Source organism: Ictalurus furcatus, chromosome 24 (assembly GCF_023375685.1).
Source record: "Ictalurus furcatus strain D&B chromosome 24, Billie_1.0, whole genome shotgun sequence".
NCBI lineage: Eukaryota > Metazoa > Chordata > Actinopteri > Siluriformes > Ictaluridae > Ictalurus > Ictalurus furcatus.
In genome coordinates, this window is record NC_071278.1 from 14082397 (window position 1) to 14099644 (window position 17248).

The following is a 17248-nucleotide window of genomic DNA, read 5'->3' on the forward strand; positions in this document are numbered from 1 at the left end:
CCAAGGGTCCTGTTTTTCCCCTTTGGTTGAATGCTATAGATTATAAGTATGTACCAAAGTGATAGTTATCGAATATTGAGGCTGATACAGGTCTGAAATGCTGGACCAATATGCAGGATTTGCCATACACTGATCAGCCATAACATTAAACTTGATCTTGAAACATTAACATTAAACTTAACATAATATTAAACTTGAAATCTTGATCCACCACAAACCTAACCAGGATAAAGCAGTTCCTGAAAATGAATGGATAGTCTAAATGACAGAATAACACTCAGTGACCACTTTATGAGGACCACCTTTGACTGTGGTGTGGTTGTTGGTGCCATACAGGCTGGTGTTAGTATTTCAGAAACTCCTGGGATTTCATGCACAATAATCTGTACAGTTTAAACAGAATGCTGCGGGGGAAAAAACTATAACATATTGTGAGCGCCAGTTTTGGGGGCAGAACTTGCTGATAAGAGAGCTCAAAGGAGAATGGACAGAATGGTTTGAGCTGACAGGAAGGCTATGGTAATTAAAATAACTACTCTTTGCAAACATGGTGAGCAGAAAAGCATCCCAGAATGCGCATCACAAACCTTGACTGGGATGGGCTACAACAGCAGAAGACCACATCGGATTTCTATCTTGTTAGTTAATAAACAGAAACCTGAGGCTACAGTGGCCACTAACTCACCAAACTCTGACTAGTCAGCTATTTAAAAAAAATAATTTAATTTAATTTTTTAGTTTTCAACCGCCTAGCTCTTGACCTGTATCTGCTTGATTTTATGCATTGCACTGGTACCACATGATTGGCTGATTGGATAATTGCATGAATGAGCAGGTGTACAGGCATTCCTAATAAATTGGTTAGTGAGTGTATACTCATTGATCTATGCTTAATGCCCCATTTATTAGGTATACCTTGTACCTAGACTTATTGGTTCTTTTACTAATTTGTAGGTATACAGTAACTAACTGTAGCCTGTTTGGCAAACAACAAACTACAAACAATCTAGCAGTAACCCTCTACACTGTCCATCATTAGACTGTAACTACAAAAAGAACATCAATAATCAGACATTCATTTAGTAATGTTAAAGGTAATATTAGATATTACTTGTATAAATACAGTGTGAGCCTGAATGGGAAAGTGCACCTGATAAAATGACCAATCGGTTTAGATACAAAGTAGGTATACCTAATAAAGTGTTTTTTGCTAGTATGTATGCAGTCCATTTGCCTTAACAGGACCTGATTATATATTATCCACCAATCCACCAGTATTTTTGCTCTTCACCACTGCTTTTCTTGCATGACCCTGAGCCATATCGCCTAACATGATCTCAGTCTAATCTGCTTATAAAACCTTAACCCTGCCCATGTGGGAGGTGCTTAGTCGTATTTACACTCTGTGCAAGGTTGTAATAATACAATTTGCAAGGCACATTTAATGAGCAGGCAAGTGTTTGGAAGTTAACTTTCTGTTGGCTGGCAAAACTGAGATCTCCATTTTGCATATGACATGAATCTATATATCGCTGTTTCTCATCTGTGGGAGGAAATGACGTTGAATCATCTGGCTAAATATGGGGTAATAACTGCAGCTACAGTTATTAGTAAGTTATATGTTTATTCTCGTGTCACTTCATACTATAGTTTGTTGTTGTGTTGAATCTCCAGCACACAGGAAGAGACATACAAAGGATCACCGTAAACAATTTAGGCTCTATTAAATTATTTAAATACTGTTGACTGTAAGGGTTTATTCAATTCTCAAGGTAAATCTTCCACTTTCAAGAGATTATTAGAGCTAATCTGGTGAGGCAGCTCCAGAAAAATAGCTCCATATGGACCTTGTGACTCAGTGTGCAAGGAATTATTCATTGAGTTCTACTGTAATTCAATTAACCATTCTACTCTGTATAAGTAATGGTACTATGTCGAAGATTTATTGTATGCAAGTAGTAACTACCATGGTAAGTCAGACCTGAGTGAATGTGTAATCATGTTATATGAAATACAGGTCTGGCTGTGTTGAGAAAGTGGATTGCAGGAGGAGTTTGCTACAGTTGTGTGCGATTAGATGGCAGGACTGTTGTCATCACTGGTGCCAACACTGGCATTGGAAAAGAGACAGCGCATGATATGGCTAAGAGAGGTAAAAACATATCTAATAACCACCTTTACAACCATGCAATCATTATTATTTTTTTCCTTATGGTAGTTAGGAGCTACAGTATATATGAGAGAGAAATAGTCACTTGGGTCTCTGATACCTTTTAGGAGCACGTGTTGTGATGGCTTGTCGAGACCTCTCAAGAGCAGAGAAGGCTGCAGAAGAGATACGCTGCTCCACAGGAAATGGTAATGTGGTGGTACGGCATTTGGATTTGGCCTCCTTCTTCTCAGTACGACAGTTTGCACAGGAATACATCGCCACAGAAGACCGATTGGACATACTAATTAACAATGCTGGTGAGACCATTCAAGTATTATATAGTAAAATATGTTTGTATCATCATTATTAATACAAAGTAAATTTTTTAATGTGTGCAATATACAAGAGCAAATGTTTCAGAAGGGTTTTCATTAACGCCTTAAACTCAAACACTGGCAGGTCCACACTTGTATTCCTCCCTCTTGTAACTTCATACATTTCTTATTAATTTCACTGTAATATTGAATAATTCATGGTTGTTACTGAACCAAGTGAGGTGAGACTTTAAGTGTCTAAATATTCCTGTTATTTTATTAATTACGTTTTACACGGATTTAACATTTTACGTGGATTTAAAAAAATCCTTATATATTATAAGACTGGGTCATTTCTAGTAGTTATTAAGATTGATATATATGAGTGAATAATGAAATAGTGATGTACTACATTTGGTAACAGGACACACACACACACACACACACACACACACACACACACATGCACACACACACACACACACACACACACACACATGCACACACACACACACACACACACACTGTTATTGTTCTCTGTTAGGAGTGATGATGTGTCCCCACAGTCTAACAGTGGATGGGTATGAAACTCAGTTTGCTGTCAATCATTTGGGCCATTTCCTCCTGACTGTTTTGCTCCTGGACATGCTGAAGACATCTGCCCCCAGCCGTGTAGTCAACGTGTCCAGCATTGCTCATAAAGGGGGTAGGCCCTATCTGTTACACTGAGCCTGCAATTACTTTTCTACTCGTTTTAAAATAAATTATATCTCTTACAATACACCTGTGTAGTTTGTGGAAATTTATTTTGCTTGTCATAAAAATGTAACAACCTTCTATTTCTAAAAATTCTGCAGGTTTAAATGATTAATTTCAGTTGTTTATCCTCCAGGAAAGATCCACTTTAATGATCTCAACTTCACCAAAACACCATATGACTCCTTGATTAGCTACAGGCAGAGCAAACTTGCGAACATGCTCTTCACCAGAGAGCTAGCACGTCGGACCAAAGGTTTAAACACACTGACCCCTGCATATTTTATAGTGATTTTTAAATATGTCTAGATATCAGTTACGTATTCAAATATTGACTCATTAATTATATATGTGTATATCGTTTGCTTGGCTTGTTTTTGTCTTGATCAGGTTCCGGAGTAACAGTGTATGCACTGCACCCTGGAGTGATCCACACTGAATTGGGCCGGTATGTACAGACACGCCACCCTGTTCTCAGCACCCTTTTAATCATTCCAGCCCTCCTCCTGATGAAGACCCCTAAGCAGGGAGCTCAGACCTCTATCTACTGCGCTGTTGCTGAGGGGCTGGAAAACTACAGTGGTTGCTACTTTAGGTGAATTTATGATAATGTCCTGCATTACCTAATGTATGATAATGTGTTATTTAAAATGTATATAAAGCCAAGTATATGAATGAGTTGCATTATGATCTTATTCCATTGCTATATATTTAGAGAGCTGTATAACAAAACACTTTGCATTATATCACATCATATCAGTATACATGCACAAAGAAATTTCATTTAGGGCTCTTTTTTGCATCATTTTACTATATTACAAAATTTGACATCTGCATATTGCAGAAGGCAAAATTTGCTATAAGAATTAATGGTTAATAATAATTAAAATGATAAGAAAATGTGTGCACAAATGAGACTAAAATAAAAGTAAAAAAGGGAATTTGGCACAATTATGATACGATTATTGTTTATATCAGTGATTGTCAGCTGAAGGAGCCACCACTAGAGGCTAAAGATGACCTTGCTGCAGTCAAACTTTGGGATGTGAGTTCTCAACTGGTAGGCTACAAAGAAGAGGATTGACATCAGCCAGGGTCCAAAGAAACAGTGATCTTCCATCACCATCATATGCCTGCAGTGTATGCTTTTAAATTAGTTTAATGTTTACTGTACACTTTATAAAACATCATAAAATGTGACATTTTGTTAAATTAAACTCCCTGGACATGTCATTGGGTCCAGACTCACTGTCTTAACTACATACCTTTCCTATTATTTTCTCTATAGTTTCTGAATGAATCCTACTTGTCACTAAATAATATACTTTCTAATAAATAATTGTATACAGTTGTATCTGTAGTTTAAGGGGTTAAAATGTTTTTTTTATTATTTATTTTTAAAGTCACTAATATATGTATTAACAATTCACTACTGTGTAATTAATAATAATGTTTATATGACATACATATAATGAAAGAAAGACACAATATGGATTTTATGTTCTGATTCAGTAGTGTGTTTTAGTGTGCATACAACTGAAAAGCGGTTTGAATTCTTGAAAGCATTTTACTCGCAGCAAGAGGATTTCTAAGCAAGGGTGATTGGACTCCTTATAATCGCTTTGCTACCTTAACAAAATGGCGTTTTATTTACTCTACGCTACAGTGGCGCGTTGCATTGTGGGATAGCCTTTCGCTTGCCTGTGAGCTGAATCCAGATCGGTTGTGACGTTGAGAATTTCTGCAGAACTCTTTCCTCTGAACTCTCTATTAGCAGATCTCAGATCAGCCTTAAAGTTCGTTCTGTAAACCGGAAGTAATCCGCTTTCATGGGCGATACATTGTTTTTCATCCATTGCCAATAAAATCATCAGATACGCAGTATATGTTAACTAGTCACCATTTACAAAGGCTAAAGATTCAGTCGGAATTTCGGTTAAATAGACACAGTAAAGGATTGTTGACAAAATGAACGTGACTTTAGCTGTTAAACAGTATGTCACCAAAATGATAGAAAGCAGCGGACCAGGAATGAAGGTTTTGCTCATGGATAAAGAAACGGTATGTAAATGATCTACTATAATATGACCTATACACCTCCATACCATTGCTCTTGGTTACAAATGGTACAATTACTAGTGACAATTCTTTTTGCACTATTGTCTTGCATGACATAAATGTTTCTTCTATACAAGATTAGCTAAAAATATGCTTAGATGTCCAGGCAGTAATTAGGAATTCCTAATTTACAACCACTTTGCTTTATTCTTCTGACCATAGACCAGCATTGTGAGTATGGTTTACACACAATCCGAGATCCTGCAAAAGGAGGTCTACCTGTTTGAACGGATAGACTCACAGAACCGTGACAACATGAAACATCTGAAGGCCATCTGCTTCCTGAGACCAACCAAGGTGCCTGTGCTTTGAGTCAGGTTATTAGTGGTAGAGAATACTTAACATCATTTAACCTGTGCAGAGTATAAACCTGTGGTATTAGACTGGGTTCTTGGAGAGAACTGCATGGATTAGTGCAGTGTTTCCCGACCAGGGTGCCATCTGAGGAGAGCAGGGGTGGCGTGTAAAAATCCTTCAAACATTTCTAAAATGTGTATAAAACTTTTAATATATATGATAAATATCTGATGTCTGAAATAACACAGACACAGAAATAATAAGACGGACACACACACGCATAATATTAATAATGACAATAATAATAATCATATATAAAATAATAATTCCCTCCCCCTCGACCCCCCTCACTGACCTGTCAGCAGCATGTCAACATCAGTATGCATAACATATGCGTGTGTTTTATCCTAATAATTAGCGTGTGACGATGCATGTGTAGAGCAAAAGAATATGGACAAATTTCTTCAAAGAAAAGCTCCAGATGCTTCTGGATCATCAACTTCATCCTCATGTAGCTAACGCTGTCTAGCATTAGTGTTTGTGTAGGGTGCCACAGGGGCTGAAAAAGTTCACTTCAGCGTTGAAGGCAGTGTACTCTCACACTACTGTGTATATATTGACTACATTATATAGTCTTATACAAATAAGAACACACATTGCAGTTTTGTGATAATTAGATAGAATAAGTAAGCAGTGCATGTAGTAGACTGCACAGTTTTGTAGTGAGTTGCATTGCCACCTCACAGCTCCAGGGTCCTTGGTTCAATTCTGAGCTGGGGTTATTGTCTGTCAGGAGTTTCACATGTCCTCTTTATGTGTGTATGGGTTTTGTTTGAGTTCTCTGGTTCCCTTCCACTTCGTGCCAAGTGTTTCTGGGATAGGCTCTGGATTCACTGCAACCTTTAAGATGAATGAATGAATAAGTGCACTTCAGTTCACAATATGATTTTATAAAGTAGCCTAAATTAATAACGCAAACAAATACAAATGCAGAACTGTTGGATGAGTTAGCAATAAAACCATGGAACCTATGAGAGCACTACTTTTTGGTTACAATCTACTATTACAAAATGCGATCTAAATAGGTAACAATAATAATGCAGAGTATCTTTTGAGCGATGTGTCAGTGTTCCATCCAACACTACCAACTCTATTTAGTTTTGGTGGGTTTACAAAGGAGACCGGTATATACAGTGCCCTTCACTAATATTGGCGCCCTTGGTAAACATGAACAAAGAAGGCTGTGAAAAATTGTTTTTATTGTTTAATCTTTTGTTAAAAAATTAACAAAAATACTCTGCTCTCATGGATATCAAACAATTTGCAAACACAACACAGGTTTATAAAAAATAAATAAATCTTTGTTAAATAAAGGTGTGCCACAATTATTGGCACCCCTTTAATCAATATTTTGTGCTACCTCCCTTTGCCAAGATAACAGCTCTGAGTCTTCTCCTATAATGCCTGATGAGGTTGGAGAATACATGGCAAGGGATCTGAGACCATTCCTCCATACAGAATATATTATATATATACAGTATCTCACAAAAGTGAGTACACGCCTCACATTTTTGTAAATATTTGATTATATCTTTTCATGTGACAACACTGAAGAAATGACACTTTGCTACAATGTAAAGTAGTGAGTGTACAGCTTGTGTAACAGTGTAAATTTGCTGTCACCTCAAAATAACTCAACACACAGCCATTAATGTCTAAACCGTTGGCAACAAAAGTGAGTACACCCCTAAGTGAAAATGTCCAAATTGGGCCCAAAGTGTCAATATTTTTCAGTATTATTTTCCATTACTGCCTTAACCCTCTTGGGCATGGAGTTCACCAGAGCTTCACAGGTTGCCACTGGAGTCCTCTTCCACTCCTCCATGATGACATCACGGAGCTGGTGGATGTTAGAGACCTTGTGCTCCTCCACATTCCGTTTGAGGATGTCCCACAGATGCTCAATAGGGTTTAGGTCTGGAGACATGCTTGGCCAGTCCATCACCTTCACCCTCAGCTTCTTTAGCAAGGCAGTGGTTATCTTGGAGTTGTGTTTGGGGTCGTTATCATACTGGAATACTGCCCTGCGGCCCAGTCTCTGAAGGGAGGGGATCATGTTCTGCTTCAGTATGTCACAGTACATGTTGGTATTCTATGGTTCCCTCAATGAACTGTAGCTTCCCAGTGCCGGCAGCACTCATGCAGCCCCAGACCATGACACTCCCACCACCATGCTTGACTGTAGGCAAGACACACTTGTCTTTGTACTCCTCACCTGGTTGCCGCCACACACGCTTGACACCATCTGAAGTTTATCTTGGTCTCATCAGACCACAGGACATGGTTCCAGTAATCCATGTCCTTAGTCTGCTTGTCTTTGCGGGCTTTCTTGTGCATCATCTTTAGAAGAGGCTTCCTTCTGGGACGACAGCCATGCAGACCAATTTGATGCAGTGTGCGGCGTATGGTCTGAGCACTGACAGGCTGACCCCCCACCCCTTCAACCTCTGCAGCAATGCTGGCAGCACTCATGCGTCTATTTCCCAAAGACAACCTCTGGATATGATGCTGAGCACGTGCACTCAACTTCTTTGGTCGACCATGGCGAGGCCTGTTCTGAGTGGAACCTGTCCTGTTAAACCGTGTATGGTCTTGGCCACCGTGCTGCAGCTCAGTGTCAGGACCTTGGCAATCTTCTTATAACCTAGGCCATCTTTATGTAGAGCAGCAATTCTTTTTTTCAGATCCTCAGAGTTCTTTGCCATGAGGTACACAAAAGTGTACTCCCTTTTGTTGCCAGCGGTTTAGACATTAATGGCTGTGTGTTGAGTTATTTTGAGGTGACAGCAAATTTACACTGTTACACAAGCTGTATACTCACTACTTTACATTGTAGCAAAGTGTCATTTCTTCAGTGTTGTCACATGAAAAGATATAATCAAATATTTACAAAAATGTGAGGGGTGTACTCACTTTTGTGAGATACTGTGTGTGTGTGTATATATATATATATATATATATATATATATATATATATATATATATATATATAGTACATTATATTATATATATATATATATATATATATATATATATATATATATATATATATATATATATATATATATAATATAATGTACATACACACACATAGGTAGAGTGTGCAATTATTATATATTAACTTTATATGAGCCTGTAAGGATATGGCATGATCAGACATTTATTAATTGCTTTTAACAAAATTTGATGTGTTTAGGATAATGTAGAGAATCTGATTCAGGAGCTGCGACGTCCCAAATATAGCGTCTACTTTATCTGTGAGTAATGGCACTGACTTGGAAAAAAAATTGTCTAGCCCATGTTTCCATATACAGATTGTGTTATTCCAACAGCAGCACTCTGCTCTCACACCATTGTGATTTGCTTCATCTAGTTTTCAGCAATGTCATCAGTAAGAGTGAAGTGAAGGCCTTGGCAGAAGCTGATGAGCAGGAGGTTGTTGCAGATGTGCAGGTCTGTAAGTTTGTGTCTGTCTGACTGAACATATGGTCATACACATTTATATCATTATCTTTTCAATTCTCCTTATAAGTTGTGGTTAACAGATCACTGTGACAATCACTGTGATAAATTAATGTTGTAGGAGTTTTATGGAGACTTCATCGCTGTGAATCCTCATCTTTTCTCCCTCAATCTACAAGGAGTATCCAGGGTAGGAAACCTGGGCTATTGTAGTCCTGTTGTATGCCTTATTTTCAGTAATGTGTAGTAAAAAGTACATGCAAGACACTAAAGAAGCTGAGTTTCATTGTTTAGTTTCAACATCAATAAGAATCAATACGGGGAAAAAAAAGCTCTTTAACATTTTATTGTTAATTTAGTGAAACGTTTTCTCCTTTATTTTAAGTTCTGCATTGTTTTTGATCCATGAGGTGTGTTTATGTGGTTTGGCTCAGGGTCGCAGTTGGGATCCCAGTGTTCTTCCACGTGTCACTCAAGGTTTGACCTCTGTGCTGTTGGCCTTAAAGAAATGTCCCATGATTCGTTACCAGCTCTCCTCTGACATGACCAAGAGACTGGCTGAAAGTGTTAAGGTATGATGTATGTTCTTACAGACATTCCTCCCATGTATTTCACATTCTGTTGAGTGTAGGCTAATTTTTTTAGTTTTCATCCAGTTGCTATCATGGTTGTCAGAAATGAAAGGTCCTGTGTTGACATGAGTGAAGTGATGCAATGAGGGCGTTACTTTGAAAATATATTGGTGCAGTAAGATTTTCAAATCTAGTTTCATCCAAAATAACATAAAGTTGTTAACCTAAAATCTGTAAGTAACAACGGAGAATAATGTATTCATTCTAACTCCTCTGCTCCAAGTTACTGCCTGAGCCAATGTTATATCGTTTATTGTTTACAGTGTAACACGTTGATTTAGCATGTTTTCTTTTGTAAGTGAATTACAATTTGTCACTTCACTCCTTTCTTATTAATTATAAATTGCAGGATGTTGCACAATTAGAGCAAATGTAAATAGCATTTTAAAATGTATTTGTATTTGCATTATATATTTAAGGCATACATGATTACTGTATATATCATATGCTTTACGTTTGTCTTTGATCCTGCAGCAAATCATCAGCAAGGAGTATGAACTATTTGACTTCAGGAAAACTGAAGTTCCCCCTCTTCTGCTCATTCTGGACCGAAGTGATGATGCGATCACACCCCTTCTTAACCAGGTGAAAGTTCATCTCTTGATTTGTCTCGCCTTTGTTTTTAACCTATCAATCATTTCGATGAAACAGTATAGCTTAGTTTGTATAACCTGGCTATGGTCACTGGATGGAAGTAGAGCCCAATGTTCAGATGATGCTGCTCATATTAAATGTTTAATACTTTTATTAATGGAACTGCCTTCCCAGGGGAACCAGAATCATTCATTATACTTATATTTCTTGTTTACTTAAACAAATGTTTCTTCCTTTTTGATATTTAAAATTTTTCCTGGTCCAGCAATTCGATACAGTAATTGACACCGGAATGCTTGGCCTGTAATTTTCCCCCCTCTAGTGGACATATCAGGCTATGGTTCATGAGCTTCTTGGCCTCAACAACAACCGAATAGATCTGTCCCGGGTGCCTGGCATCAGTAAAGACCTGAGAGAGGTGGTGCTGTCTGCAGAGAATGATGAATTCTATGCCAATGTGGGTACCTCAGGAATTAATACTCAAAGCTGTGTGTATAAAAATGTTGTCCATGTTCGTATTTTCATGGACTTTTTGGACCAGTCAAATTAGGGTTAATGGAGATTTTTCAAATTAATTAATCCTTTTTATTTTTTTATTAATCTTTGTCTAGAAAGATATCATGGAATGAGGTATGAACTATCCCTCCTTGTCGCTCTTTCTCTGATACAGAACTTGTACCTGAACTTTGGTGAAATTGGAACAAACATTAAAAACTTGATGGAGGACTTTCAGAAGAAAAAGCCAAAGGACCAACAAAAACTAGAGTCCATTGCTGACATGAAGGTGAGGATATTGAGTGAAGTCAAGTTTATTTAGTTCTGGATTCAGCTTGAAGCAGAGTTATTTATTAGCAATTTTCCACTGGCACTGTAGCATTACTCCTCTAAATCCAGAACTATTGGTTCCCCAGTTGAACACCTGGGTCCTTTTTTTCCATCTCATTACAGTAGGTAGGACTTGTTCTCTGGAGGTTAACAGTAAACTCTTACAAGATTAGCAACTATGCAGGAACGTTTAAAGTCTAATTTACTTTTTACTCAGCATTTAGTTTTATGTGATGTTGTTTTTCCCAGTTTTCCATTGTACTCAATGGGAATGTAACAGTAGTACTAAAATTAGTGTGCTATACTGTCTGGTTAAAAAAAAAAAAAAAGGTGATTTGGGTTTGCTAGTATTTTCTTCTCAACATGTTGATTGTTTGAATTGATTCTGTGACTATGTTTGATCAATCGATTTTCTTCAGTTTTTTCCATTTCTGGCTCCACCCACATTTCCATGTTTACTGCTTAGTTAGTAAGTACTTAAATTTACAATGTCAAAATTTTATATATACTCCCCCACCCTCTGTCTGCAGGCATTTGTGGATAACTACCCGCAGTTTAAGAAGATGTCGGGCACGGTGTCCAAGCATGTGACGGTGGTGGGCGAGTTGTCTCGTCTAGTCAGTGAGAGGCAGTTAATGGAGGTATCTGAGGTGGAGCAGGAGCTTGCATGCCAGAATGATCACTCTAACGCCCAGCAGGTACCTCGCACACCTCGCACTCATTAACACATGCCTCACAGTTGAAGCTGAAGTGAAAACACACAGCTTTATTTAGTCTTAGACTGTTTCCTCCAAAGTGGAGCAAAGGTAACTAAGAGCACAGAGACAGGAATAAAGACATTATTGGCTTTGGTTTCGAGTTTTAAGGATTTGTGGTTGGTCCTTTGGACCTTTGCTGAGGTGTTTCCCTGTTCCTGCAGTATGTGCGGCGTGTGCTGCAGAACCCACGTTTGACGGAGCTTGATGCGGTGCGTCTGGTGATGCTATATGCTCTGCGCTATGAGAGACACAGCAGCAGCATCCTGCCCAGTCTCATGGAAGAACTAAACAGGAGAGGAGTGTCTGAAAAATACCGCAAGGTGATGACTCATAAAATGCTGATTCTGTTGATGTGTTTATTACACTGCAACAGCAATCATGCTAGTAAATAAGGCAAGTGTATGCTAAACTGAGTCATGGCAATATTTTTTTGGCAAATTCTAGTTCTACTTTTTCCTCCCACACAACAGATGGTACAAGCTGTGATCGAGTACGGAGGCAAACGGGTCAGAGGAAGTGATCTCATTACTCCTACAGATGCTGTGGCCATCACCAAACAGTTTTTCAAAGGACTCAAGGTACATAGTTATTCACTGAGTGGCAATAAGTGTTCTTCCAAACTCATTTTAGACATAGAGTTATTGATGGATTACTGAGAGTTTGTGTGAAACTGTCACAGAGTAAACCAGTGGTTGTCTGTATATATTTGTATCTCACTCTGTACGCTTCTACTGACAAAAATACACAATTATGTGTGTGTGTGTAGGGTGTTGAGAATGTCTATACCCAGCACCAGCCCCTGCTGCATGACACATTGGATCAGCTAATTAAAGGCCGTTTGAAGGACAGTCAGTTTCCCTACCTCGGGCCGAGTTCTCTGCGAGACAGGTTCATACAGCACATACTCGGATACATACACTGACAATTATATACCTTTGCTAAACCTTTCTTCTTCATGGCTGTGATTCTTTGTGGTCTGTCTTGCATGTCTAATCTGCTTAATTTGACTTTAGCTTTAGCACTCTAATGACTCATAATGACTCATGAATACATCAAAAGCTGTATTTCCACTAGATGTTTCATATAATTCACCTTGCAATCACCACAACACTGCGTTCTACCGGTTAATGAACTAGCGTTGTAATATTTATAATTTGGCGGTAATAAAGATGATACTATTTTCTCACCATTTAGTCTAACTATGGTAAGTAGGAGATGGCTCTTGGTTGTTATCAGGTGTATTCTGAGCTGCAATATGATTGCTCAGTGATAAAAGAAAGCCGACCAGCCGACCAGCACCAGATGATGTGTTTTTGGGGTTTATTAGTCCTCTGCGTGTATTGATGTTGGTTGAAGGAAAAGTGATAAGTAATCAGATTTACCAAAAAAGAGTTTGGAGGAGAAATCTAAAAGCCTTGTTAACATCACTATAACAACAGTCCAGCATATTGTTTCTTCTCGTTAGAGTTTTAACATGCTGAAAATGTTTTGGGAGCAAAAGTATGGCATTTAATAGTTAAATACTAAAGGTTAACAGTACATATTTATAGCAGAAATATTGTAAATGTAATTTGAGAACGTAGATAACACCGCCTCTAGATATTCTAATGCTTTCTTTTAATGATCCATATGATGGACAGAAAATTGAAAATTGCGGCTGAAAATCTTAACCTGGAGTATAGCTTATCAGCTATGTAATTATTTGTTAATGACTGTACATTCTCTGAGGAGCTGGAGAGCTGCAGAGGTTATCTAGCTTTAAGTTATCTATTAATACACTGCAGCAAGTGTAAAATAAAAAGAGAGAAATTTGGAAAATTTCCAAGGGCCTTAATACTTTAATTAAATTACCTATACTTTTTAAAATCTGCTGATATTTATTCATCTTGTATGCATTTATGAGTGCAGACTGCTGTAGTTATTGTATGTCACACACTGTGGATCCCTCCAATTCAGGCCACAGGACATCATTGTGTTCATCATCGGAGGAGCCACGTATGAAGAAGCACTGACTGTGTACAACCTGAACCGCACCATGCCAGGAGTTCGTATTGTGCTTGGAGGAACAACCATTCACAACACCAAGAGGTCAGGAGCTTTTTATTCTTCACCTCTTGTTCTGACTTCTAACCCTTCACATTTTACTTGCATCATCTTTATGTTTTGATAGTTTTATGGTAGCCATGAGTTGTGTTATTTAAAATGCAATGAGTGTGCATATATGGATCCATCTATCTACACTTGTTCATTAGGAGACTTCATTCATCATTTAACATTCAGAACATAGTTACCCAGCCTGACTAGATTAGATTAGATAAGAGTTAGATTTATTCTAGATATATCTTTATTTGGCATGTAAATGACAGCACTGTGCCTTAATAATATTCATTTGTGGCTTTGTGCTGTGCTGGAGTCAATATCAGTATAAATGTAATAAATAACAGAGCATACAGGTTATTAAGATTACACACGGTACCAACAGCATTTGTTTAAAAAGTATATTACTGTAATAATATGTATGTACTGTAGTATTATATATTTTGACTATTGTGAAAGTATTCAGACTGCTTGTTTGTTTGTTTGTTTGTTTGTTTGTTTGTTTGTTTATTTTAAAGATTTTTGCTATTTTATATACAATGTCCGAGTCTTCTGTAAAGATATCATCTCAGAGATACAAGATTGCCTTATGAGAGCAAGGAATAAACTGAAATATGTGTTGGCCAGGATTAAGATGAACTAGTTCTTTATTATCTAGACTTGATGTTGAGTTCCAGATGATAGCAGAAATATGATGAACCGCCAAGCACATTGATTAGTATGTATGTTAGTGCTGATTTGACTGTGTGTAAACATGGTAATGTTTCTCCTCCCTCTTTCACAGTTTCCTAGAGGAGGTGACATTAGCAGCTGGCTTGAGACATGGGGGAGACAGGGTGTCACATGGAGCTGGACGTCCACCAACCAGGCGCTGAACACTCATCAGTCGTTCTCTTATTAATATAATATAGTGTTGTGTGTGCTCAGAGCCGAAAGCTACTTTCATGTAACCATCCCACTCAGTGCAAACATTCCTCTCTCCAATGGCCGGAGTAGACTGTATTGTGAGTCAAAGAAAAACTATGATATGATCCTGGTGTCCAAAACAAGAGAAAGTGATTTGTACATGCGAGTTACACTCAAGATCTGTCATGTTTGTTAATGTGGTCAATATGACTTCTTATGACAGCATTATGACAACAAGAACACTCCCCCTCAGCCCCTCCCAAAACCTGACTGTACAGCCGGTATGTTGTGTCTGATCTGCTGTATATAAATAAGGTTCTTCCTGTAAAAACTAAATTTAGAGGCATCTATAGATCGGCTGTGTCTTTTAATGGACTGACTGCAGCTAATGTAATATGACAGGACCTATCAGAGCGGTCTGTCTCCATGTTGGTGTAACCCACATTATAACAGTCTCTTATGTCCATATGTACTGATATACATTTCACATTATTGTTTATAATACCCATCTGCACAGAGATACATTTTCTCCCTTCAGAGTCAAAACTGGACCTTAACTACAAACATGTTTTTAAAAAAGTAACTGTATGCATATGTGATACTGGTGTAATTTATTAAACAGCTTATTTCTGTAATAGTGTAATGGTTATGTATACTTACATACTTTCTAATGCATATGATGGGCTTTTTATTATTGACTACAAACTTTCTCAGCCACCAATAACCTTTAGCTATTATGTGATTAAAACTATTTAATTGATTTCATTAGATTTGTATGTGACATACATGGTCTATCATTGATGACATTCAGAAAATTACTGAATGGACACATGGGCATTTGCACTTAAGGAGATTCTTAATGTAAGGTCATGAATGCAGACTGTTTCTGCCTATTCTGAATCACATATATGTTTTGTTTACTCTTTTGATTTCTCTTTGCAGATATACAGTGTGATATACTTTAAAGATATTCTGAAGAATGAATATTTTAAATTAAGTTTAATAAACCAAAATGACAGTATTGGTAATCATTGAACTTGTGTGAGATTTTTCCTATGAATTTTTTCTTTCTTTCCACATTTTCATATTATTAAGGGAAGTGTTATTTTGTAGACTTCTTAACACTTCACTTATTAGAACTGCATATGAATCAAAACACATGTGAATGAATCACCAATACTTGTAGACTCCGGCATTAACATTCTATATTTCTGATTAAAAGTGCCACTGCTACTAGGTTCATTTCTATGAAATCTGTTTCAGTATATAAGCCTGTTTGTGATCAAAATAAAATTAATGATGTAAATCAAGGGAAAATGGGAGCAGTGGTGCAGTAGATAGTGTTCCTGGCTCACAGTACAAGGGTCCCCAATTCATTGCTTAACATATGTATGTCTGTGTGGAGTTTCACATATTCCCTTCTGTACATGTGGGTTTCCTCTGGGTTCTCCAGTTTCTTTCTACTTACCAAAAACATGGGTGGATTGATTGGTGATTCTAAATTGCCCCTAGTGAGTGAACGTATGGCATCCCATCCAGGGTATAGTCCTGCCCTGGTGCCCAGTGTTTCCGGGATAATTGAAGCACAGTAGTTACAGAAAATTAATGAATTAATGTATCACTGAAAATGTCATTTCACAGTGAGAATAATTATGTTCATGTTTAAATGTGTAGCCTTTTCTAATTCCTGAACTCTATACAAAGTAAAAGTAACAAAGTACCCAAATTAGGTTTCTGAATTGACAAGTAATATGACTGAACAGTAAGTAGAGATACCTCCTTGTCCTGATAGTTGGATGCTGATGATCCAACATTGCATTTAGAAAACCCTCTAAACCAGTGCTCACCAATGCAGTTCCTGAAGATTTGCCTTCCTGCAGAATTCAGCTCCAACCAAAATCTAATACACCTGGTCTAATGAAGAGGATTTTTCATATTGATAAGATTCAGTCAGGATTTCCTGCTGGAAAAAAGAAACCCTCATAGAATTTGTAATGGTTTTAATGCGTTTATAATGGGAATTGTTTTGGTTTTAATGCAAACTATAATGGTCCCTGTGGGTCTCTACTGGTAATTTGTTGCCTTCTATTGGTGCCATGTTGTGGATACCATTATGGCCCAATAGAACACCTTTGACATTTGGTAATGGTTTTAATGGTTAACAGCTTATAGTTTGTAATGGTATTCGTAGTGGAAACCATTAGAAATTCTTTCACAATTTCTATTGTTCTTCTTTTCAGCATGGCTGGAAGTGAACTCTGCAGGAAGTAGATATCC

The 17248-nt window shown here is 37.6% G+C and overlaps 2 protein-coding genes across 3 annotated transcripts; both read left to right on the plus strand.

Moving 5' to 3' along the window:
- Nucleotides 1-1250: 1250 nt before the first annotated feature.
- Nucleotides 1251-4529, plus strand: zgc:153441 (retinol-DH_like_SDR_c domain-containing protein). Of its 2 annotated transcripts, XM_053613145.1 has the most exons (7): nucleotides 1251-1610; nucleotides 2018-2152; nucleotides 2278-2469; nucleotides 3011-3172; nucleotides 3359-3478; nucleotides 3613-3817; nucleotides 4201-4529. In XM_053613145.1, exons 1-7 carry the CDS (start codon nucleotides 1517-1519, stop codon nucleotides 4304-4306), a joined length of 1014 nt encoding a protein of 337 aa, XP_053469120.1. In that variant the 5' UTR covers nucleotides 1251-1516; the 3' UTR covers nucleotides 4307-4529. The 2 variants fall into 2 exon arrangements, with proteins under 2 accessions (XP_053469120.1, XP_053469119.1); XM_053613144.1 differs by lacking the exon at nucleotides 1251-1610 and having other exon boundaries at nucleotides 1816-2152.
- Nucleotides 4530-4892: 363 nt separating this feature from the next.
- Nucleotides 4893-16476, plus strand: vps45 (vacuolar protein sorting 45 homolog). Its single transcript, XM_053613143.1, has 15 exons — nucleotides 4893-5283; nucleotides 5503-5637; nucleotides 8894-8954; nucleotides 9071-9150; nucleotides 9281-9349; nucleotides 9594-9731; nucleotides 10266-10376; nucleotides 10708-10842; nucleotides 11056-11169; nucleotides 11741-11908; nucleotides 12130-12288; nucleotides 12439-12546; nucleotides 12735-12856; nucleotides 13925-14056; nucleotides 14850-16476. The coding sequence occupies exons 1-15, from the start codon at nucleotides 5191-5193 to the stop codon at nucleotides 14938-14940; spliced, it is 1716 nt and encodes a 571-aa protein (XP_053469118.1). The 5' UTR covers nucleotides 4893-5190; the 3' UTR covers nucleotides 14941-16476.
- Nucleotides 16477-17248: the final 772 nt, after the last annotated feature.

Coding starts and splice junctions, on each gene's coding strand:
- zgc:153441 (XM_053613145.1), top strand. CDS start 1,517: ATGAATCTATATATCGCTGTTTCTCATCTGTGGGAGGAAATGACGTTG. Junction 2,470..3,010: donor CATACTAATTAACAATGCTG/GTGAGACCATTC, acceptor GTTCTCTGTTAG/GAGTGATGATGTGTCCCCAC. Junction 3,479..3,612: donor GCTAGCACGTCGGACCAAAG/GTTTAAACACAC, acceptor TGTCTTGATCAG/GTTCCGGAGTAACAGTGTAT.
- vps45 (XM_053613143.1), top strand. CDS start 5,191: ATGAACGTGACTTTAGCTGTTAAACAGTATGTCACCAAAATGATAGAA. Junction 5,284..5,502: donor TGCTCATGGATAAAGAAACG/GTATGTAAATGA, acceptor TTCTGACCATAG/ACCAGCATTGTGAGTATGGT. Junction 12,857..13,924: donor CCGAGTTCTCTGCGAGACAG/GTTCATACAGCA, acceptor CCTCCAATTCAG/GCCACAGGACATCATTGTGT.